Here is a 24,438-nt window from a genome sequence, read left to right as displayed (position 1 = left end):
GTTGTATAGACATAGCTTTGTATACTGTACTTTTTGGCTGACTTTTAAATTTTTCAAGGATAGCATTGACCATCAATTTTTGGCTATTATGTTGAATTTAGACTGTAACCCCAGCATAAGATGACACTTGACTAGTTAACCTGCCAGTCATTTTACTGTGTAGGCATTGCTTTAAGAAGCAAGTTTATAAAAAACTATTAGAAATGAAATTCAGAAAATAATTCCATTTGCAGTAGCATCAAAAAGAATAAAATACGTAGGAATAAATTAAACAAAAGAAGTAAGTTTTTCACACAGAGCACTACCAAGCAGCGTGAAAAGAAATTAAAGATGACCTGACTAAATGGAAAAACATCCCATTTTCATTTCTTGGAAGATTTAATATTAAGATATCAATAGTGTCCAAGTAATCTACAGATTCAGTGCAATCCCCATCAACTGCCTATTTTGCAACAGTTTGCAACAATTGACAAATTGATCCTAAAATCCATATGGACATGCAGAGGACAAGCAAGTGGCCAGAACAATCTTGAAAAAGAGCACAAATTAGAGGACTCTTACTTCCCAATTTTAAAATTTAGTGCAAAACTACAGTAATCGGGACTGTGTGGTACCAGCATAAGGGGACAGACGTAAAGATCAATGGAATAAAATTGAGAGTCCAGAAATAAACCTTTAAGTTTATGGTCAACTTATTTTTTAAAATTTTTTATTAATTACCAAAAAAAATTATCTTGGTTGTTTTTTTTTAGACAGTCTCACTCTATTGCCTAGGCTAGAGTGCGGTGGCGTCAGCCTAGCTCATGGCAACCTCAAACTCCTGGGTTCAAGAGATCCTTCTGCCTCAGCCTTCCGAGTAACTGGGACTATAGGTACATGCCACCATGCCTGGCTAATTTTTTCCATATGTTGTTAGTTGGCCAATTAATTTCTTTCTATCTTTAGTAGAGATGGGGTCTTGCTCTTGCTCAGGCTGGTCTCAAACTCCTGACCTTGAGCAGTCCTCCCTCCTGGGCCTCCCAGAGTGCTAGGATTATAGGTGTGAGCCACTAGGGCCGGCCAAGGTCAATTTATTTTTGACAAGGATGCCAAGACAGTTCAGTGAGGAAAGAACAGTCTTTTTATCAAGTGGGACTGACATGACTAGATATTCATATGCATAAGTATGCAACTAGACTCCTATACACAGACTTAACTCAAATTGTATCAGAGACCTAAATGTAAGAGCTAAAACTATAAAACTCTTTAGAAGAAATTATAGGAATAAGTGTTTGTGACCTTGGGTTAGGCAATGGTTTCTTAGATATGACACCTAAAGCACAGGCAATAATAGCAACAACAAAAATAGATAAATTAGATTTTATCAAAATTAAAGACATTTGTGTTTCAAAGGACACCAGGAAAAAAGTACAGAGGACAATCTATAGAATGGCAGAAAATATTTGTAAATTACATACCTGATAAGGAACTTGTTTCTTGAATATATAAAGAATTCTTAAAAGTTAACAATATATTGGCTGGGTGTGATGGCTCAGGCCTGTAATCCTAGCACTCAGGGTGGCAGAGTCTGGAGGATAGCTTGAAGTCAGGAGTTCGAGACCAGCCTCAGCAAGAGTAAGACCCTGTCTCTGCTAAAAATAAAAAGAAATTAGCTGGGCAACTAAAATAGAAAAACTAGGTGGACATGGTACCGCATACCTGTAGTCTAGCTACTCAGGAGGCTGAGGCAGGAGGATCACTTGAACCCAGGAGTTTGAGGTTGCTGTGAACTAGGCTGACGCCATGGCACTCTAGCTTGGGCAAGAGAGCAAGACTGTTATCTCTTAAAAAAAAAAAAAGTTCAACAAAATAAACGATAAATAACCCAATTAAAAAATGGACACAGGGGCTGGGCGAAGTGGCTCACCCTTGTAATTCTAGCATTCTGGGAGGCTGAGGCGGGCGGATCATTTGAGCTCAGGAGTTTCAGACCAGCCTGAGCAAGAGGGAGACCCATTCCTACCAAAAATAGAAAAAATTAGCTGAGCATGGTGGCACATGTCTATAGTCTTAGCTACTTGGGAGGTTGAGGCAGGAGGATTACTTGAGCCCAGGAGTTTGAGGTTGTAGTGAGCTAGGCTAATGCCACGGCACTCTAGCTGGGGCAACAGAGTGAGATCTGTCTCAAAACAAAATCATAATGAACACTGGCCTGTGTGTGGTCCTTCATGCCCGTAATCCCAGTACTTTGGGTGGCTGGGTGGAAGGATCATTTGAATCTACGAGTTTGAGATGAACCTGAGTGACATAATGAGCCCCCCATCTCTGCAAAATATATAAAAAATTAGCTGGTCGTGGTGGCATGTGCCTGTAGTCCCAGCTACATGGGAGAATCACTTAAGCCCAGGAATTTGAAGCTGCGGTGAGCTATGAATGATGTTGCCACTGTATTATAGCTAGCCTGGACCTCGTCTCTAAAAAAAAGGGCAATGGATTTGAATAGAAATCTCAAATGACCAATTAGCACAGGAAAAGATGCTCAATATTATTAGTTCTACTCCTCCCACTAGCAGATTTTATTTCATCTTCTCATCTTTCTCCTCTTCTCCTTCTTCTGAAAGCAGTAGTTTGTTCTTGCTTAGGTAGTAGCATTAATAGTGGTATAATTTTTAAATGTATCTGCCTGTCTTAAGTTATAGATGCTTTTCTTAGATTGGCTACATGGTTAGTGGGGTTAGAGAGCACCTGATAGAGAATTGGAAGGATGTGGAAAGTACAGGTCCTTCCTTTTCTGCCAAATATCACCTGCAGCCAGACAAGAGAAGCTGATACCAGGCATAGAAGCTTCTAGTTCCTTCTTTTTCTTCTTAGTACCTAGCACAGCGCTATGCTATCGTGAGCGAGCTGTCATCAAGGCAGCTATCACAGCAGAGACTAGAGCTGGTGCAGCACTTGCTGGATCTGGGTGATAACGGCCGCACCCTTCGTGATTAATGCCCACTTGGTGCTCAGCTGTCTCAGAGCGGCGGAAACGAGAGCACGTTCTCCTGCACGCCTGTCTCGTGCGCACGTCTGGCGTCCCCCACAGAAGCCGACTTGAAATGCACTTACATCTATGTTCAAAAGATCAGTAGTAAACATATCTCAAATATTGAGGCAAACCTCATGTCCTTTCGCTGGGGAGAGCAAGGTAAGAATGGCATGCATAGCCTGCTGTGCGACTTTTCTGGGATGCAGGCTGGCAGTGTGCATGGGAGCCCTACCCTCCGGCCCTGACCGAAGTAGATGATCAGCAGCGAATATGTTCAACACGGCAGTTATGAATTGTTGGCACAAGCAGCTGAATAGAATTTGGTGTGCTCTCATGATGGAATACTGTGGAGTGGTTTTAAAAAAAATTTTTTTTTTGAGACAGAGTCTCACTTTGTTGCCCAGGCTAGAGCGAGTGCCGTGGCGTCAGCCTAGCTCACAGCAACCTCAGACTCCTGGGCTCAAGCGATCCTCCTGCCTCAGCCTCCCGAGTAGCTGGGACTACAGGCATTGGCCACCATGCCCGGCTAATTTTTTCTATATATATTAGTTGGCCAATTAATTTCTTTCTATTTATAGTAGAGACAGGGGGGTCTCACTCTTGCTCAGGCTGGTTTCGAACTCCTGACCTTGAGCAATCCGCCCGCCTCGGCCTCCCAGAGTGCTAGGATTACAGGCGTGAGCCACTGCACCTGGCCTAGGTTTTTTAAAATTTTAAACAGCTGTTAATAATGTAATGGAAAATGTATAAGACATTAATCAGAAAATAATATAAATTAGATAATATAATCTCAATCAAACATAAATGCACAAGGAAAAGATTGGAAGACACTATACCAAATTGTAAGGAGGGATTTTGTGGTGGCCTTATGATGGGCCGTGATTTTTTTTTGTCATTTGTCTTGTTGCAGGGGAACACAACATACAAATTACCATCTTAGCCGTTATTTTTAAGTACACAGTTCGGTAGTGTGGAGTACATTCACATGGTTCTATACCTGATCTCCAGAACCTTTTTATTTTTCAAAGCTAAAACTTTATGCCATTAAACACTAATTCTTCCTCCCGCCATCCCCAGCCCTTGGCAACTACCTTCTATTTCTATTAATTTGATCACTTTAGATAACCTCATATAAGTAGAATCTTACAGTATTTGCCCTTTTGTAACTAGCTTATTTTACTTAGCATAACATCCTAAAGGTTCATCCATGCTGTAGCCTATAACAACAGGGTTTTCTTTTTCAAGGCTGTATAATATTCCCTTGTAATGTATAATACCACATTTTCTTTATCCATTCATCTGCTGATGGACACTGGGTTGCTTCTACCTTTTGGCTATTGTGCATAATGCTGCCATGAATATGGGTGTATAAATATGTTTTAGCATTCCTGCTTTTAATATATTTACTCAATACATTCCACAGGTAGAATTGCTAGATCATATGGTAATTCTATGTTTAATTTGTTGGGGGGAATCACCATATCATTTTCCACAGTGGCTGTGGCTGCCCCATTTTACACTATTTTTTTTCTTAAATAATTTCGTATTTAAAGTTATAAGACTAGCATGGAGTCCCTATATTTCCTTAAATCATATTCACCAATTGCTTACATTTGCTTTATCATTTTCCCCTCTCCAGCAACATATATGTGCATGCGCACACACACATTGTGGGTACATGTAATTGTTGAACTGTTGGGAGTAAGTTGAAGACATAGTGTTCCCTTACCACTAGAGGAACTGTATTTCACTGCGTTTCCATAGACTGCCTCTCATATGACCATGATTATGATGATCAAAGTCAAGATATTTGACATTGATTCAATAGTCATGCTACTTTATAAATCAGAGTATCAATCAAAAAACAATTGGGATAGGCTATAATTTGAGGCCTATCCTAATGGTAGTGATGTAGTAAGTACTAAAATAGTCATTAATTTGTGTTTATGGTTTTTTAAAAGGGAGAAGCTTGTTAGAACTTGGAGGAAACAATGCCATTATTGGTAAGGCTACCACTTGTTTGTTTGTTTTCTATTGACAATATCCTCAGTAGCCATCCTGAACACACAAAACTTGTCTATGAACTCGTCCCTTCTACGTTGCGTGCGCCTGGGCCCTAATTCCCATGCTGAGAAATTTTACTTGTGAGAAAGAACAGAAGCCTGGTTTGAAGGCAGAGATGACTTGGAAGAAAAGGAACTCATGTTTGGGAAAGGTCACCCGGGGCCTGGAAACAGGGGGTGAGACTTCCATTGTGGTGTGGCATTATTTCTTGTTTTTCCTTCTCTTTTCTGAAAACTGGTCACATGTTTCTCTAGAATAAGTAACTATTATGTGACTTGATCATTCCTTTAGACTTCAAAAACATTGTTCTGTGGATTATTGAATGGTTTTATATTGGCAAGGGACACTTCTTTAAGGCTTTTTTTTTTATCACCTGCAGGATTAGAGACTGTAGGCTGGGCGTGGTGGCTCACGCCTGTAATCCTAGCAGTCTTAGAGGCTGAAGTGGGCGGATTGCTCAAGGTCAGGAGTTCGAGACCAGCCTGAGCGAGACTGTCTCTACTAAAAATAGAAAGAAATTAGCCAGACAACTGAAAATACATAGAAAAAAATTAGCCGGGCATGATGGCACATGCCTGTTGTAGTTCCAGCTACTCGGGAGGCTGAGGCAGGAGGATTGCTTGAGCCCAGGAGTTTGAGGTTGCTGTGAGCTAGGCTGATGCAACAGCACTCTAGCCTGGGCAAAAGAGAGACTCTGGTCTCAAAAAAAAGTGATTGCTTGATTCTCTTTTTTTAATTGTTTGAATTTGTAACAAAAGGAAATCGTCTATCAGCCTAACTTCTGAATAATGTAATGAAAATCAGTAGGTTGAGATTTAATAGAAGCATGGCTTTTGTGATAAAAAGCAAAGCTCACTAATTTCTATATTGCCATCTCATCACCATCATCATCATGTTTGAATGCCTAGATATTTATACCAGAGGTATAAAAAGTATCTGGTGAAAGGTTCACTCCAGATGAACTTCTAATCTAAAGAGAGACTCCATCAAGACATGTGGTTAGCATTTAGTGAGCACTGGTGTCTGCTAAGTACTGTGCTTGGCTGTTTTGTGTGCATTATTTCATTTAATGTCCACAACAATCTTTTGAAAGAGATACCATGATTAATCTTATTGAAGGTTACTCTGAGACTTCAAATGCTCCTGTATGTGAACAGGCTAGCAAGTGACAAATGCTGACCTTTGTATCAGCAACCTGGCATCAGAGCCCAGATCTTTCCTTAACTCCTTGCTACTCTCTGTTAGTACTACAGGCATCATTACCCCATTTAACAGATGAGGAAGCTGAGGCTTAAAAGGTTAAAGTAGGACACCTAAAAACGTGGTGGAGATGGATAAACACTCTGGTCTGTTGGCACCAACTACCCTCTTAACCATCGTGCTAGTCTGAGAATGCTTAGCAAGGGCAACATGGACGTTAGGAGGGAACCGTGACTAAGTTTCTAGAAGGTATAAGAAGAGAGGAGTTACAAACAATATAAATGGAAACATAATGCTAAAAATAATATGCTAATTTTTTTTTCTGAGAGCAGAGGTGCAGGAAGGAATAGGTAAAAGAGAGGAATTTGGAAGTGCTTTTGCATTGAGGAAGTGCCAAAGGGCCTTGGATGGAGTGGTTTGACATTTTTCCCATGAGGTAAAAGGTGAGGTCACCTGGTGCAGGAGTAGAGAGCAGAGGTGTTTCAAAGATTTGGAAAAGCTTCTGTAGGGCGGCAACAGAGGCCTCCTGATAGAAGCGAGTGCCCACATGTTGCTGGCGAAGCCATGGTCAGAGGGGGACGTTGCCCTCTAATGACCTATGGTCCCAGAGGAGCCGACATCAAACAGGCCGTGGGATGAGACTGCAGGCAAATTCAGAGGAATCTCAGTCAGCATCAGAAGCTGAAAGATGGACGATGAAGAGGTCAGAGGACTGAGAGCCTGGGTAAAACTCATAGAGCTCATTGCTTTTTTTTTCTTGCTTTTTTTTTGAGACGGTCTCACTTTGTTGCCCAGGCTAGAGTGAGTGCCATGGCGTCAGCCTAGCTCACAGCAACCTCAAACTCCTGGGCTCAAGCAATCCTCCTGCCTCAGCCTCCCAAGTAGCTGGGACTCAGGCATGTGCCACCATGCCCAGCTAATTTTTTCTATATATATTAGTTGGCCAATTACTTTCTTTCTATTTATAGTAGAGACGGGGTCTCACTCTTGCTCAGGCTGGTTTCGAATTCCTGACCTCCAGCAATCCGCCCGCCTCGGCCTCCCTGAGTGCTGGGATTACAGGCGTGAGCCACCGCGCTCGGCCTCATTGCTTTATTTTCATATGATCTTCCCTAGAAGGAGAGTGTGCCTCCCCCCACACGCATATGTGTCTGTGTCTCCGTGATGTTAATGTGCTCACTTTACAACAGTAGTTTTCATATTCTCTTACTGTACTTATTTCATTTTTTCTTTTATTGATATATAATAGTTTACATATTTATGGGTACATGTGTCACACTTTTAAAGGCATTGTTTTATGCCAGTTAATAAGCTCCTTGTCTGCCTACTTTGCTCACTGACGGGCATGTTTGTGTTTCTCTAAGCCTTTGAGGATGCGGACCTCAGCTTAGTGGTTCCATCGGCTCTCTTTGCGGCCGTGGGGACAGCCGGCCAGAGGTGCACCACGGCGAGGCGACTGGTGAGTTTGTTTGCATGGGTGCATGCAATTGTCCTGCTCTTTAAACATCACTTTTTTTTTTTTTTTTTTCTGAGACAAAGTCTCACTTTGTTGCCCAGGCTAGAGTGAGTGCCGTGGGATCAGCCTAGCTCACAGCAATGTCAGATTCCTGGGCTCAAGCTATCCTCCTGCCTCAGCCTCCTGAGTAGCTGGGACTACAGGCATGCGCCACCATGCCCGGCTAATTTTTTCTATATATGTTAGTTGGCCAATTAGTTTTTTTATTTATAGTAGAGACGGGTCTCACTGTTGCTCAGGCTGGTTTCGAACTCCTGACCTCGAGTAATCCGCCTGCCTCGGCCTCCCAGAGTGCTAGGATTACAGGCGTGAGCCACCGCGCCCAGCCTAAATATCACTTTTTAAACAAATTCTGCTATCAAGGAGAATGTCTTAGAAGACTTGCTAGAACGATGCCTGCCCTTGCTGTGGCTTGCAGATACATGGTCTTACTAAAGTCTCCTTTCTGTGCTTATGGCAGATGTTGTTAGTCTACCAGTGATCTGCCTTTTTTCCTACCCCAAGCTGACAGGGATCTCACTGCCAATTGATTAGAGATGAGACCTGTTTTCAGTCTTACTCTTAGAACCATATGGACACAGTCTGGTGTCACTTAGAGATTAAAACAAGGTAAAAATTTGAAAAATTCTAAAACGTTTAGCTGAAAGACAGCCTTGCTCTTTTATAAAAACATTTTAAGTAGTAACACATTTTAAAGATTTAAATTTTTGGCCTTGAGTCTTAAAGTGACACCATTTATTGAAAAAGCAAATGACTGGGTGTGTGTGTGTTCTATGTAAATATATAGTCTGTATACGTATATATATAGGAAAGATTAATATTAAATATATATAAGGAAATGTGATTTAGCTTCAATGTGGGGTTTGGGAATTTTAATCTCTAATATTGAGCTGGATTTCAGTTTAATATGAAGTACATCTCTGATTTTCATGACTTTTAATGCTACAGAAAACTGTTTACCGTAACTGTATTATAAGTTTTGATAAGGTACATTTGCTACTTTTTATTGTTGAATTTTCCTTTTGTAATTCAAAAAGGTTGAATTAGAGAGCAATTGGCTTTGGGTTTCTGTCCTCATTCAGAATGAGGATGTACAAATTCTTTATAAGATTAACATAATCTAAATTAATTAGAATAAGAGAAAAGGTATATGAAAATTCAGTCTTACCTTTCTCATACTTTTCATATTTATTTTTTCCTGTGTTTTGTAGCAAATGAAAATCTTTCCTTTATTTTTAAATTACTCAGCTGAAGTCCTCAAAAAATCTGAGACAATATTCATAAAGTGTTTATAATTTGTTAAATTTGTTTATCATAAACATTAAATTACATTAAACATTACATTAAAGTGAAGGAAGAAACGGGGGTACTGTAAATGATTATACCCTTAATCACAAGTTAAAATATGAAGTAAGAAAGCCAAACAGACTATTCAGCTAACTTTTATTTTTCCTTATTGTCTTGGGGCAAATATACATAGCCATGCTTTGTATTTAATGTTAGATATCAGTGGATACTATTAGTCATTGCCCAAGTTGATTTCCATAGGGACAATTAGTGGAATATATATAAAAAAATTCCTGTACTGTGGACCTCTCCATGACTAGTTCTCATAACGGCAATTTATTTGTCACCTGGAGAATGGATGTCACCCCAGAGAATGTATGGTTTGGCGAGTTCCCCTCTGCCACTAAGAATGTAGCACGGACCTCACAATCACCCAGAGTGTAAGGGTCGCCCTTGTCTGATTAAGAGCCTCACTCTGCAGACCCTTGTGGGCTGAGGCTAAGCGTATGAGGCTTCCCATAATGGCCATGACCATTGTGCTCTGTGTTCAGGCTGGGGTTACAGTGTGGCACGGGCGTGCTTGAGGCCCTCTGCTAATTAAGATATCAAATGCTCTACAATAAAAACAGGAATAATGGATTGTGACACTTAGCCAAATAGATCTTCTAAAAACGTGATAAAGACATGGCTTATGATTTTATTCTAATGTCTACCTAGAGGAAATTATCCTTAGGTATTTATAGTTAATATTAAAATTAGAGGCCGGGCGCGGTGGCTCACGCCTGTAATCCTAGCTCTTGGGAGGCCGAGGTGGGCGGATTGCTCAAGGTCAGGAGTTCAAAACCAGCCTGAGCAAGAGCGAGACCCTGTCTCTACTATAAATACAAAGAAATTAATTGGCCAACTGATATATATATAAAAAATTAGCCGGGCATGGTGGCGCATGCCTGTAGTCCCAGCTACTCGGGAGGCTGAGGCAGAAGGATCGCTTGAGCCCAGGAGTTTGAGGTTGCTGTGAGCTAGGCTGACGCCACGGCACTCACTCTAGCCTGGACAACAAAGCAAGACTCTGTCTCAAAAAAAAAAAAAAAAAATTAGAAAGTATGTAATTAAAAATATGTTTCTGTTTGCTTATGTTTTCAGAGATTATATTTCAATATTCAGAACTATTAATCAGTAATATTAAGAAAATTATTCATTGCTTTAAAATTTGTACAATTTATTTTACTATTCCCTTGCACGTTTCTCTTCTCGCTTAGTTTTTACATGAAACCATCCATGACGAGGTTGTAAACAGACTTAAGAAGGCCTATGCACAGATTCGCATCGGGAACCCATGGGACTGTGAGTATCTGGTTCTGTTTTCAAAGATGCTCCTTTTGACAGGCGGTGTTGAAAGTGTTTCTGATCTTGAAGTCGAAGGTTTTTTCCTTTTGCTGAGAGGCCTGAGGGTGCAGGAAGCAGAGTGTTAGGCATTTGGGATGACATGTCCGCTCCTAGGTTGGGACTGTGGGTGCTTCACGTGGGCTGGCGGGCGAGAGCGGGAGGTGTTGGGGGTGAGATTTGGTGAGCTTTTCTCCTTTCACTACTGTTACCCTCATGCAGGCCACCGCCCACCCTCTCTTCCTGCATCCACTGTGCCTTCCACAGCAACCAGAGTGATTTTAAAAATGCAGTCAGATAATTCACTCTCCTGCTCAAGACACTCCAGTGACCTCCCATTGCTTTTAAGCTAAAACCTGGATTCCTCTCGATTCCCTCTTCAGCAGGCTCCCAATCCTTGGTGGTCTGAGGTCTGCCTCCTGCTCTGCCTGCCTTCTGAGCAGCCCCCTCCTGGGCGCATTTTCCTCTGGCCGTGCGAGCCGCCCTCTCCAGCCTTCTCAGTGCTGCAGGCACACAGGCTCTGTCCTGCTGCTGGAGCCTTCTGCACCCAGCTCTTCCCGAGGCTGGCTCTGCCAACATGCCACTTCCTCACAGAGCCCTGCCTTCATCTTACTCTCCCTCTGTCCCTGGGTCACTGTCAATGCTCTGATTTCCAGCAGTCATGACGCAGGGCAGCATCGGTCTCCCCTTGAAGTGCGCCAGTACTGAGACTGTGACGCTCTAAGAGAATGGTCACGCTGCGGGGCATCAACTGACCCTACATTTTGAATGCAGTGCTCTGATGAATTGACAGCTGTTCCTCCAAACCAGGGATTGGCAGACAGCGTTGGCCCTTCCTATTTCTGTTAGTTTATGGGCACAAAGCCACACCCCTCAGCTGCATGTCCTCTGTGGCTGCTTCCCCACGGCAGTGGACGAGATGAAGAGCATTCCTTCCTCTCCGCAGCGGATGTTCTCTACGGGCCGCTCCACACCAGACAGGCCGTGAGCATGTTTCTTGGAGCAGTGGAGGAAGCCAAGAAAGAAGGTGGCACAGTGGTCCATGGGGGCAAGGTAAGGGAAGCTCTGAGATCAGCTGTGATAGCTTTTTCCTTCCTTTCCCTTAGACTCAAGCAGGGCTCTGGGTAAACTGGGGAAGGGTCTCTATTTGACATCCTTCTTTTCTCATGTATTACAAGGGGAAATAACATTTTAAAAGAATGACAAAAGAAAATGTGTGAGACGTTTCTGGGAGAACACACAAGAAAATCAAAAGTCTTGATTGGCTTTGAATTGGGTCCCTAAAACTTTGTATGGAAAAGAGACCTCCTGTTCATGGTGTAGTAGAAGACTTTGTATTTGGAGCAGTTAGAATCTGCATGTATTGGTTATTTTAGAAAGTCAGATAAGGTAGGGGATCAAAACAATAGATACCAAATTTTATCTTAATTTAGCTCATATAATAAAATTTGTGTATGGCCAAGATGTTTTCTTTCATGTATGATAGGTATTTGTTGTCTTCATAATTGCATAAGCCATAACAATAATGTATTAGTATCTATAATTTAGTTTCACTTAGTTTAAAATTCACTGAGACTTGAGTCTCTTGCAAAGCAATCTGAGAGCAGAATCTTTCTAGTCTTAACGCTGATACACCCACATCTAACTGGACAAAGGTGTGTATGTGTATTTGCATATTTTTTCTTACAATGGGTTTTTCTACAGCATTCAACTTAATAAGTTACATAATACAACATGGCATTACGATAACAAGCACAGCTGCCACGCACAGCGCACAGGATTGAGAGTAAATGCAGTTGACTCTTGGTAAACATACAGCTCAGGGTGAGAACAGAGTCATGGGGCATGTTGGAGAGTCACCCACCAGCCAGAGCCACTTCCTGTGGGCATCAGAATATTCTATAGGAGGGAAGGCAGTTGGTTTAGTTAAGTGGAGATGATCTAGTAATTTGGTTGCATGAGGTTGGTTAAGAGAGTGTCTATTTGCAATAATAGCACCTCGGATAAACCTCATTGTTCAGGATACTGCTGCTGCGCAAAGCTAAACTGTCTATAGTATATACCCTTTTAAAGTTTTTGGTTTTGTACAATGTGTGTTAGTCTGCTTGGACTGCCGAAATGAAATACCACAGCCTGGTGGCTAAAACAACAGAAATTCATTTTCTCACAGTTTTCGAGGCTTCAAGTGTAAGATTATGGGACTGGTTTCCTGCGAGGCCTTTCTGGCTGTGGAAGCTGCTTCCCACCGTGCCCTCACATGACCTTTTCCAGAGATGGGGGAGAGGTCTCTGGTGTCTCTTCCTCTTTTGATAAGGACCCTTGTCCTATAACTGGAGTAAGCCCCCACCCTTATGATCTCATTTAACTGTAATTACTTCCTTAAAGGTGCTATCTCCAAATTTAGTCAATTTGAGCATTAGAGCTTCAATATATGGGATTTTGGGGGGATACAATCTAGCACACAATGGCTATAGATTTCCTGTTTTAAAATTACATAAATTTTAAAATAACCACTTGCAACAGTGTTTTTTCTGTGTGACTTGGTGTGACACATGGTATGGCTCTCCATCCCCCACTCTTCCATTTCTCTGTATTTCCTCTGACTATAGAACTAATAGGAGGAAGGGATAATTTTCATTCATGATAAGAAGTTATTTTAGAGCAATAATTCATCTATAAATGCTGTTTATTTTTTTCTCATAGGTATAAGCAAAGATGGAGTCCTCTGACCCCAAGTACTGGAAGACAGTGATTTCATTGTTTTTATTTCATTTCTGCAAATAAGGTTATGGATCGCCCTGGAAATTACGTGGAACCGACAATCGTGACGGGCCTTGCCCATGATGCGTCCATTGCTCACACAGAGACTTTTGCTCCAATTCTCTACATCTTTAAATTCAAGGTAAAAATGGATTCTGTTTCTCCTTTTTCTTGTCTCATGTTGAAACACATGATAAGACAGGGGGAAAAGGAAGTTATATTAAATTTTACTCAATTGGCCTTTAGGAAGGTTTTAGAAAGTCATGTGAATAGTAGAAATTTGAAGGTTCAGAATAAAATATAATGAGATAACACTTTAAAACTATGAAGTATGCCAAGCTAGCTGCCAGGGAAACAGGGTAGGTAGTAGGCCAGTGTGGGAGTTTATGGAGTACGTGTCACCTTATTCTGAGCCGGGCGTGCCATGAGGCAGCTTCTCAACATGGGGACTGGGTAATTTGATGGCCTGAGTGCTATGATGTGTCAGCCGACAAAATAAGATGTCGGGGCAAGGCCGGGCGTGGTGGCTCATGCCTGTAATCCTAGCACTCTGGGAGGCCAAAGCGGGCGGATTGCTCGAGGTCAGGAGTTCGAAACCAGCCTGAGCAAGACCCTGTCTCTACTATTAATAGAAATAAATTAATTGGCCAACTAATATATATATATATATATATATAAATAATTAGCTGGGCATGGTGGATCACTTGAGCCCCAGGAGTTTGAAGTTGCTGTGAGCTAGGCTGACGCCATGGCACTTACTCTAGCCTGGGCAACAAAGCAAGACTCTGCCTCAACAAAAAGAAAAAAAAAAGATGTGGGGGCAATCTAAAGACCTACAGTTATAAGCTTTGTTAGTAGACAGGCTGTTAAGGTTTTAAAAGGCGAAGATAATTAGAAGGTCTCATTCCTTAGCATGAGATAGGCCCTATCCTTGCCTGCAAATATTTAGGATTAGTTTTGCAGCTGCAGAGATTGAATCAAGACTTGAATATGCCATTATTCACAGTTAAAGGATAGTGAAAATTGCACCTTGTTGCAATTATATGATTGCATTTCTTTATAGTTTGCTTGAAATTGTCTCTCATTGTTTCACATATAGGGAATAAATAGAGAATATAATTTCGTGTTTCGTGTTGTATATGTGTGTGTGTGTGACTGTGAGCTCTTAAGCAAATTATTTAGCCTCTCTGGGCCTCAGTTGCCCAGTCTATAAATTGGGGATAGTATAAAACTTATGTTATAGGGTGAGGATTAAATAACTGAATGTATGGTAAGTGCTTAGATTAGTATGTTGCAGCCAATAAGCACTGGATCAATATTAGCTATTACATATAGTATCTTGAATGGAAGGAAGAATATACGAATCTTTTGTTTCCCATAGTATAATTAGAGGGAAAACACCAAAATGTTTTACTTATTTTATATGGTCCAAATTATGAGAAACATAATTAGTAAGCTGTTGACTCTTTAGTATTTTTTTATACACTAAAATTATATTGGTACATCTTAAGAAATGAATTTAACATCAGAGTGAACTTTGATCTGAACAGTATAACTTCTAACAGCTTCCAATGTCTGTCCTTCTAGAATGAAGAAGAGGTCTTTGCATGGAATAATGAAGTAAAACAGGGACTTTCAAGTAGCATTTTCACCAAAGATTTGGGTAGAATCTTCCGCTGGCTTGGGTACAACTTTATTTGTCTATTTTGAAAATACATATAAGTCTGATTTATGTGGTGAGTGAACTTTAAAAGAATGAAATCATCTAGTTAAAAATCCATTGTTTAGCATTGAGAATCTTTTGAGTTTGTGATCAGGTTTTTTATTTGTGTTCATGTTTATTTTGTTTTTAATTTTCTGTCCATTCTCTCACCATGCTTCCCTTTTTACACAGACCTAAAGGATCTGACTGTGGCATTGTAAATGTCAATATTCCAACGAGTGGTGCTGAAATTGGAGGCGCATTTGGTACGTAGAAAATCATTTCTCCTTTTTCATGTTGGGCAGCAAAGGAAAAGCAGTAGTAACTTTTAGAAAGACTTGACCAAGAAACTGAAACACTGCTTACATTCTGAAATAATCTTTTTTGATCTAGCTTGCCTTAAAGAGCCTATATTCCATATTCAAAGTTACTGTCCAGAGTCCTGCATTTTCTGCCCAGATGCAGCGTCAGATCAGAGCAAAGGCTCTTAACCTAGGTGTGTGAACCCCTGAAATAGTGGCATCTGTTTTCTGGCGAAAGGATCTAAGACCCCAAAAAGATTAAGAATCCCTGCTTCAAAGCCAGAGCGTTTTACATGAAATATTCTGATTTTAATTTGCAAAGCAGGCATAAGTGTTAAATGTATTATCTTTCACTACATAGAATACTAAGTTGTTTCTTTCCACTGGGCCCTGCTCCTAATTGCTCTTAATTAGTTATGTGTCATTAATGATTAAACTTGGTAATAGTAAGTTTTACTTGTTAAAAATGATCAAGGCTGGGTGCAGTGGCACATGCCTATAATCCAAGTTATTCTGTAGTGGGAGGATTGCTTGGAGTCAGGAGTTCAAGGCCAGTGTGAGCAACATAGTGAGACCATGTCTCTAAAAAATAAAAATAAATGATCCAAAGAATAGTAAAACCAGATTGCCTTGTTTTCAGATATAGAAACAAATATGCATTAATGCCTATAAAACTTTATGTAATCAGTGACATTCTTTCATATTAATATTTTTAGACCAAACACTGCAATTGCCATTCGATGTGCAGACTTTGCCAAAAGGCTCCTGTGTTCAGTCCAGCCTCTCACCCCTGTCCCCCGTGTGCAGTTGCCGGAATGTGAGAGTGTCTGTCTGCTCCTTCTCTAGGCATCTGAGCCCTGTCTCTAACCCATGCCTACTTTCTCCCTTTGACTATTCTTGGTTTAAACTTTCATTGTTAATTTCAAAAATTTTGAAAAAGTCTTCTAATGGAAAAGCAGTTCTGCCCACAGTTCTTTCCCAAAAGGCTGCTTTGAGATTCTTCAGACTAAAAAAAGTAAATTTACCTTGAATTTATCTCAGTTTTTCTAAATAGTGTGCTTTAATTGCTATCTCTTTGACAGCTGTAGACATTATGTATCAACTCTCTATTATGATAATCTTTCTAAACCCTCCTTCTCTTTTCCTATATCTTCTTAAATGTGTTATGACATTATTGCATGGAGTGAGGTCCAATGCAAACCAGGCACAGACTTCTAAGAGTCTGCCTTCCATCAAGTCACATAGGATGTGCTTAATTCCCCCGGCAGTGAGTTGTAACCACGTGTGTGAAATGCTGTCTGCCAGCAAAGCCCGTTAGACTCAGTGCCCAAGGCTTTTACTGGGGGCTGGTCCTGCAAGCACCCTCTGCCTAGCACACACCCAAATTCCAGACTCTCAGAAGAAAAGGTGTTGAGCATAAACCACATTGTTGTACAAAAAGAGTTTAGGCTCAATGAGTCACCCTTATCATTTAAGAAAAGTTCTATGTTATTATAGGGGGTACTGTTTACCACCCAAGTTTTCAGATGCCAGCGATCTTACAAGGCAGCTGCTACACAGCAGGCCCTCAAATAATATTAGAAGTGTTTGGGGTCTTTATTTAAGAAGCATGGTGATGTTTCTGTGACCAGAAAAATGCTGCTGGAACTTAGCTTTTGTTTGTATTAATTAGCCCTAGGTAAAACTGGTTTTATTTGTTCATCATTTCATTTAAAGTCATAGTTTCTAAGAACCTACTGATGACATTAAGTGAGGACTTACTACTGTACCTTCTATGCTTTTTCTGCAGTTTGTAATAATTTGTCCTCAGAATTTTGAAGCCATTACTCATTTGTCTGTGGTTTCCAGTATTGCATTTGAAAAGTCTATTTCTATTTTGATTTTAGATTTTTTCCTCCTCTTTCAGAAATGTTTGGGTCTACTCTTTATGTCTGATGTTCTGACATTTAATAATGGTGTGCCTCAATGGAGATCTCATTAGGATATTTTGGGACAATCAGTGGACCAGCAACTGGCCTCATTAGTGTCTTGAGACTCCTACAAGTTGAAGTTTTGGTTAGTTTTCTTTCAAGAGGGTTTTTTTTTTGATGATTTCCCCTATTTCTCTATTTTAATTTCTAGAACTCCTATCATTTGAATGTAGTCTCTTCAAGATTGATTGTCTAATTTTGTTCTCTTTTTCCTCCTATTTTCCCTCTCTTTAGTCTTTTTGTTATCTACATGGGACATTTCCTCAAATTTTTCTTTTAGTTCTTCTGTTGAGTTTTTTCTCCTCTGCTATTAAAAACATCACCAAGACTTGTTTCTTGTGCTTTTTTTTTTTTTGAGACAGAGTCATATTGCCCTGGCTAGAGTGCTGTGGCATCAGCTTAGTTCATAGCAACCTCAAACTCCTGGGCTCAAGCAATTCTTCTGCCTCAACCTTCCAAGGAGCTAGGACTACAGGCACGCACCACCATGCCCGGCTAATTTTTTCTATATATTTTTAATTGGGCAATTAATTTCTTTCTATTTTTAGTAGAGGTGAGGTCTTGTTCTTGCTCAAGCTAGTTTCAAACTCCTGACCTCGAGTGATCTGCCCACCTCGGCCTCCCAGAGTGCTAGGTATTTCTTGTACTTTGATGGCATACTTTTAAACGGTATCCTTTTCTTATTTTATGGAATCATTACCTTCTTGTAACCTCTCTGAGGGTATTAATATAGCATTTAAAATATTTTATTATAAAATGATAAAGATATAGTAGAAAAGTAGGATATTTATATAGGCATCAATGAGAAAATGAAATTGTTACCACCATCTAGAAGTTTCTACTCCTAAAACCACAGTCTGTTTTTAAAGGGTTTCTTCCTCTTGTATTTCTATTTCCTCTTAATTCTTTATATTTTATTTTCCTCTTAGTTCCTTTTTTCTGTCTGTTTTGGTCTCTGTCTTATTTATTTGCAGAGGAGATACTGTGGTCAGCTAGCTGTGGTCTTTGAGACAGAGTTTCACTCTATTGCCTGGGCTAGAGAGCTGTGGTGTCAGCTTACCTCAGAGCAACCTCAAACTCCTGAACTCAAGGGATCCTCCTGCCTCAGCCTCCCCCGAGTAGCTGGGACTACAGGCATGCGCCACTACACGTGGCTAATATTTCTATTTTTTGTAGAGATGGAGTCTCACTATGTTGCTCAAGCTGGTCTTGAACTCCTGGCCTCAAGTGATCCTCCCACCTCAGCCTCTCTGTGCTAGCATCACAGGTGTGAGCCACTGTGCCTGGCCTTGTGGTCTCCTCTCGATGCTTCCATTTCAGTGACACTGAGTAGGAGCCCACAGGGAAGGAACTGCTCAAAAGGTGTGCGATCGTTCTTTGTTTTCTAGGAGGAGAGAAGCACACTGGCGGTGGCAGGGAGTCCGGCAGCGACGCCTGGAAACAGTACATGAGAAGATCTACTTGGTAAGAAAGGCTTCGGGAGGACAGGCTGGGCTAAAGCCATCGCGAATGCGTTTTTGTACTCTTCTACTTTCTGTCCTGTCTTCGGTAGTTTCTCTCGATTTTACTTTTCTAGCATTCCACAGCTGTCTCCCCAGAGCGTCTGTTTTGTACTGTATTTTTCTAGCCTTCTTGTTCTGCTTTAGCTGGTGCTCAGCACCCAGCTCAAAACTGCTTCATTCGCGGTTTCTGCCCGGGGTGGCGCAGGCGCAGGACACCATTCGCGGTTTCTGCCCGGGGTGGCGCAGGCGCAGGACACCATTCGCGGTTTCTGCCCGGGGTGGCGCAGGCGCAGGACACCATTCGCGGTTTCTGCCCGGGGTGGCGCAGGCGCAGGACACCATTCGCGGTTTCTGCCCGGGGTGGCGCAGGCGCGGGACACCATTCGCGGTTTCTGCCCGGGGTGGCGCAGGCGCAGGACATGCGGGTTGGCCAGCAGGGGAAGTGGAGGGAGCTGTCCTTTCATTGTCTTCCTGGCGCGTGGGCGCCCTTGACTGGGAAGTGACGGCAGGGCAGGGCAGGGCAGGCAGGGGCTGGGGGCAGCGTGAGCGGGACCCTGGAGGGGCGTTTGGTCCCCCCCATGTGCCAGCTGTCTGGGGGCCTGCTTCTGAGAGATTCCTTTTCAGTCTGTCCCCTCCCACCTTGAGTAGAAGTGGCTTTTCTCCCAGTGTAATAAGGCGGAGTCTGTAGGGTCAGGCCCGTGGGGTGTCTCGTCGCAGAGGGAGCACCGGGTGAAGGGCCGACAGACCCGTCCGCGCCATTCGCCTCGGATGGGTCCTCAGCCGTGCTGCCTCAGTGCCCCCGTGACAGCGTTCCTGTCAGGAATTTCTGAGGTGCTTTTGGCTGTGGCTTGTGAGGCGTCTCAAACATGCACACACCCTTTGCCGGCTTCCCAGTCTCTGAAGTCAGTTTTATCCCTTTTACTTCTCTTGTGCACTTGAGAGCCAGAAAGGTAAACATTTAGCTGTGGTTTTTCTAGAGCCAGTCGTTAAATTGGCTCTACTTTTCCTCTCAGGAGAAAGAACAAGTGACTAGTTAATAGAGAAGCTTTTACTTTCTAAACTTTTATATTTTCTTATTTTATGTCTATCAAAATGAGAATATCTGTGTTTTCCCTGACAATACAAGTTGTTTATTTAGAGATGAAGAAGAAAGTGACGGACCCCATATTCTTGTGCCTGCTCAAAAGAAACACATCATATGTATTATTCCTAGTTTTTCTTTCTGGATTTTTGTTTCTCTTTTTTTTTTCTTTTATAAAACTAGATCCATACTAACATTGTCTTGTATCTTACATTTTTTTCTTTCCCAACATTTAACTTGGATAGTTTACCTTGTTAATATATATAGATCTGCTACATTTTTTAATGGCATGAAAATAGTCTATATTATGTATACACTAACATTAATTTTTGTTCATTTTTTTCCCTCTAGTACCATCAACTACAGTAAGGACCTTCCTCTGGCTCAAGGAATCAAGTTTCAGTAAAGGTGTTTTACATGGATATTACTCAAGGTCTTCTAGGCATTCCTACAGCTGCTTCTGAAGAAAATAAAGAAAATTAAGAGTTGCCTGGAATAAATGCATCATTTTGAACATGACAGTGGCTAATCCTCTATGACTCTAAAGCCCCAAGTAATTCAAGAGACTCATTTTTTAAAAATCAAAATAAAATTGTCATAACATAGCCATATTTACTAATAAATGGGTTGGATGGCTTTTTATGTCACTAGATATACATGCTTTTTAAAAAAGTTAACTATTATTTTATAATTAGAAAGAGTAGTACATGCCAGGGTAGAAATTTGGGAAAATACAGAATAGAAGAGAGAAGAAGAGCGACGTTTTGCAGTAGATACAGAGGGTCTCTGAGCCAGTGAAGAATTGTGACAGGGAGTTTCCATTCACATCATCCACTTCTGGCATGTATTGGAAAGGGTATGGTTGAAAGGGAAGTGTGTCCCTTATATGCTGAGGACCATCACACAGTATTCGTGTGGAGTAACACGCTGTGTTTAAAGTGACAGCAGACATTGACTGCCAGTTATTACTCTTGCTCATGGTGGCTGTGTCATCTTGGAAGAGATTTGCAAGGTAGACAGAGTTTGCTCCAGCCTGGAGCCTGTCACCGGGCAAGGACTCTGAGACCAAAACTACATGTGTAGAATTCTGCTGCAAGTACTTCTGGATTTCTTAGGCAAGCTTAGGCCATTTTCTATAGTTGGCTGTCCAGTCTCCTCAGTGTGGGGAGGCCAGGTGCCCACAGGGAACTGGGGAAAGTTTCTCTTCCACTTTCTCTTCACTTAGCGCTGACCCTTCTCATTGAGAGGCTGCACGGGAGCCTTTGGACTGGTTTGCCCAGCGGTCCATTCTCCTGTTTTGCTGGCACTTCATCCTCCCCCCTGGGAGCCGCCAGGCCTCTTCGCCAGTGACCAGGTCAGCAGCATGTGAAGGAGATTGTTGTCAAAACCACAAGGGGGTTCAGTCTAGGTCCAGTTGCTTGTCACTGAAAAATCCAATTATTGCCACGACAGGTTGCCAAGGAAGAAAGGAATCTTTTATATGACAGGTGTCTTCTCAAGGAGAATGGGAGAAGCTGCCTCAAATTCTTCTGTCCGACTGAGGAATATCCTGGACTTTTAAAGGCGAGGCGCCGTGCCTTGGGGCAGGCCTTGCAAGGGGCTACATGGGGCAGGTTATGTGGGATGGGGGATCTTGGCATCAGGAGGTCTGACCTGGGGCCTTCAGAATCTCAACTCCTTTGTCTTGTGAAAAATCCATCATTTCAGGCCTGGTGTGGTGGCAGCTCACAGCTATAATCCAGCACTTCGGGAGGTTCAGGAGAGAGGATCACTTGAGGCTAGGAATTTGAGTCCATCATTTTTTGGGAAACAACACAAAGGGTCAAGTAGTTAAGGGAAAAGATTATAAAAAACGTGGGGGTTCATGGAGTTGGTTACAAGATATTTGCAGACAACTTGATACATCAGGATATGGAGAGATTTGGACAATTGGCAAAGAGTTTGGGGTTGAATTATGACCCAGAGAAGCGAGCAAATGAAAAACTAAGCAATTACAAATATATCCCGGAATGAAAGTTGTTCATACCATGTTCCATGGCCAGTGAGGTGTTTACCTAGACATGCTGTTATCAGCCCTGAGTGTGAATCAAGCCCAGTCCTGACAATAGAGCTCTTGAGAGGATGCTGCCAGGGAGAAAGTGGCCAGGGTGGGTGGGAGCTCTAATCTTCCTCATAGGTTTCAGGCAAAGCTGATTTGGAAAGCTTTCTTTGAAACAAATTTGCAACTTTTTACATGTTTTTTTAGCAAAATAAGGATTCATTTGTCATGATGTTCATTACAATTTTTTGTCTTGTTTGTTTTTTTGTGTGTTTTTTTTTTTTTTTTTTTTGGTTTTTTTGAGACAGAGTCTCACTTTGCTGCCCAGGCTAGAGTGAGTGTTGTGGCATCAGCCTAGCTCACAGCAACCTCAAACTCCTGGGCTCAAGCAATCCTACTGCCTCAGCCTCCCAAGTAGTTGGGACTACAGGTATGTGCCACCATGCCCGGCTAATTTTTTGTATATATATTTTTAGTTGGTCAATTAGTTTCTATTTTTAGTAGAGACAGGGTCTCGCTCAGGCTGGTTTCCAACTCTTGACCTTGAGCAATCCACCTGCCTCGGGCCTCCCAGAGTGCTAGGATTACAGGCGTGAGCCACCACACCCGGCCAAAATTTTTTGTCTTAAATTGTTTCTCTTTGTTCTTATTTTTACTGACTTAGCAAGTACAAGGTGCTTGTTCTTAATAATATCTGTAACCACAAGAGTTAAAAATTCAGCCACAAGAAACAATAGTGATCTAGCACCTCTTGTATTATCCTGGATAGAGCTGGAACCCATTCTATTAAGTAAAGTATCCCAAGAATAGAAAAATGAACACCCAGGCCAGGCTGCTCATGCCTGTAATCCTAGCACTTTGGGAGGCTGAGGCGGGAGGATTGCTTGAGCTCAGGAGTTTGAGACCAGCCTGAGCAAGAGCGAGACCCTGTCTCTACTATAAATAGAAAGAAATTCGCCAAACAACTGAAAATAGAAAAAATCAGCCGGGTATGGTGATGCGTGCCTGTAGTCCCAGCTACTCGAGGCTGAGGCAGAAGGATTGCTTGAGCCCAGGAGTTTGACATTGCTGTGAGCTAGGCTGACTCCATGCCACTCTAGTTTGGGCAACAGAGTGAGACTCTGTCTCAAAGAAAGAAAGAAAAACAAGCACCACATGTACTCACCAGCAAATTGGTTTCACTGATCAACACTTAAGTGGACATGTAGGAATAACATTTATTGGGCGTTGGGCAGGTGGGAGGTGGAGGAGGGGATGGATGTATATGTACATAATGAGTGCGATGCGCACAGTCTGGGGGATCACATGCTTGAAGCTCTGACTGGGGGGAGGGGGAACAAGGGCAATATATACAACTAAACATTTGCACCCCCATAATGCACTGAAATAAAAAAGTTAAAATGTACATTTGCGTTATTACTTTTCTATGTATTTGAAGGTGTGAGGAGTCTTTTAGTGCTCATTATTGGTGATATTGAACATTTTATGACTTTGCCACCCCTTCTAAATCCTGTGTTCTAGCCACTACTGCTGACAATTCCCAGTGTCCTGTGCATGTGGGGAATGGCCTTAGCATGCTTGCTTAGGGGCTCTGAGCGGGCAGACAGGCGAGCTGCTGCCGTGAGTGGGGAGGGAGTGCCAAGGCCTGGCTCTGCTGCCACAGCGGGAGGCAGGCGCCCCTGAGGGAAAGGACGCAGGGAGAGGACGCATTCTCAAAGGAAATGGAACGCTGTAGTGTCGGCCACTTCTCTCTTTTGGGGAGTCTGTTAATCACCCTCTCTCCCCGGCTCTGCGACCACCACCTTCTCTGTGGCACTCTGTCTCCTGGGAATGCTGAAGGGACAAAGGCTCGGTGTCCTTCCTCTTCCTCGCTTCCCTGGCACTTCCAGACCATTCTGTTTCCTGCACTCTAACAAAGGCTACAAACGGGAAAGCTGGTTTGGAATGCTTTACAGTGTTTTCAATGTCAGCAGTTCCAGATGAGGCATACACAATTCATTTCCTGTGGTCCCCACCCCATGCTCTTAGGCCTGGGTTCATTCACTTGTTCACTGGTTCCCTTATTGATTTTATCTGCTTGATCGCTGAAGACATCTGGTGTGGTGACCATTTCCAATTTCTGTTCTCTTCATACTTACCACCTCTAACTACTCACATAACTACTCATAACTACTAGCTCACATAACTATTACTCACATAACTACTCATGTTTGGTTTTATTTGTTGGTCTTCGAATTTTTAAAGGGGATGTGTGAAGACAGGAGCACGGAACGGCCAGAAACTAGGGATACATTTTGATGTATTGCAGTTTTGGATTTTTCATACAGTCGATTCTATTGCTCTTTTACAGGTTTTTGAATTTAAGTTTAGAAAGTTAGGTTACAAATATTTCCCTCTGCTTTTTATTTAAAGAATTTTAAGGTATATAATACTTGTATACAATTAAAAATTCAAATAGGACTAGAATGCTTATAAAAACTAGCAGCTCTTCTTCCAAGGCTTTGGGTTTAAAAACAACAACACACACACAAAAAAACCAAAAAACAAAACTAAACAAAACAAAAAAACCCCCTAGCAGTTCACGGTCCCTCCCACTCTAACCCACCTCTGATTCCCACTTCAA

The 24,438-nt window shown here is 41.9% G+C and overlaps 1 protein-coding gene across 3 annotated transcripts in view; it reads left to right on the top strand.

The window, feature by feature from the left end:
• Positions 1-20,296, top strand: part of ALDH7A1 (aldehyde dehydrogenase 7 family member A1) — a 44,666-nt gene extending 24,370 nt beyond the window's left edge. Inside the window, exons 10-19 of one of the 3 annotated variants that reach the window (XM_076008332.1) lie at positions 753-872; positions 4,972-5,013; positions 7,639-7,733; positions 10,337-10,421; positions 11,407-11,513; positions 13,246-13,362; positions 14,808-14,905; positions 15,115-15,188; positions 18,583-18,658; positions 20,129-20,296. In XM_076008332.1, coding sequence (XP_075864447.1) covers positions 753-872; positions 4,972-5,013; positions 7,639-7,733; positions 10,337-10,421; positions 11,407-11,513; positions 13,246-13,362; positions 14,808-14,905; positions 15,115-15,188; positions 18,583-18,658; positions 20,129-20,183 — 869 coding nt within the window. In that variant the 3' untranslated portion in view covers positions 20,184-20,296. The remainder of the gene's footprint in view (positions 1-752; positions 873-4,971; positions 5,014-7,638; positions 7,734-10,336; positions 10,422-11,406; positions 11,514-13,245; positions 13,363-14,807; positions 14,906-15,114; positions 15,189-18,582; positions 18,659-20,128) is intronic. The other 2 variants (XM_012735510.3, XM_076008333.1) reach the window with 2 other exon arrangements.
• The last annotated feature ends 4,142 nt before the right edge of the window (positions 20,297-24,438 follow it).

This window comes from Microcebus murinus, chromosome 11, assembly GCF_040939455.1.
Source record: "Microcebus murinus isolate Inina chromosome 11, M.murinus_Inina_mat1.0, whole genome shotgun sequence".
Lineage (NCBI taxonomy): Eukaryota > Metazoa > Chordata > Mammalia > Primates > Cheirogaleidae > Microcebus > Microcebus murinus.
This window is presented reverse-complemented; position numbering and strand designations above follow the sequence as displayed.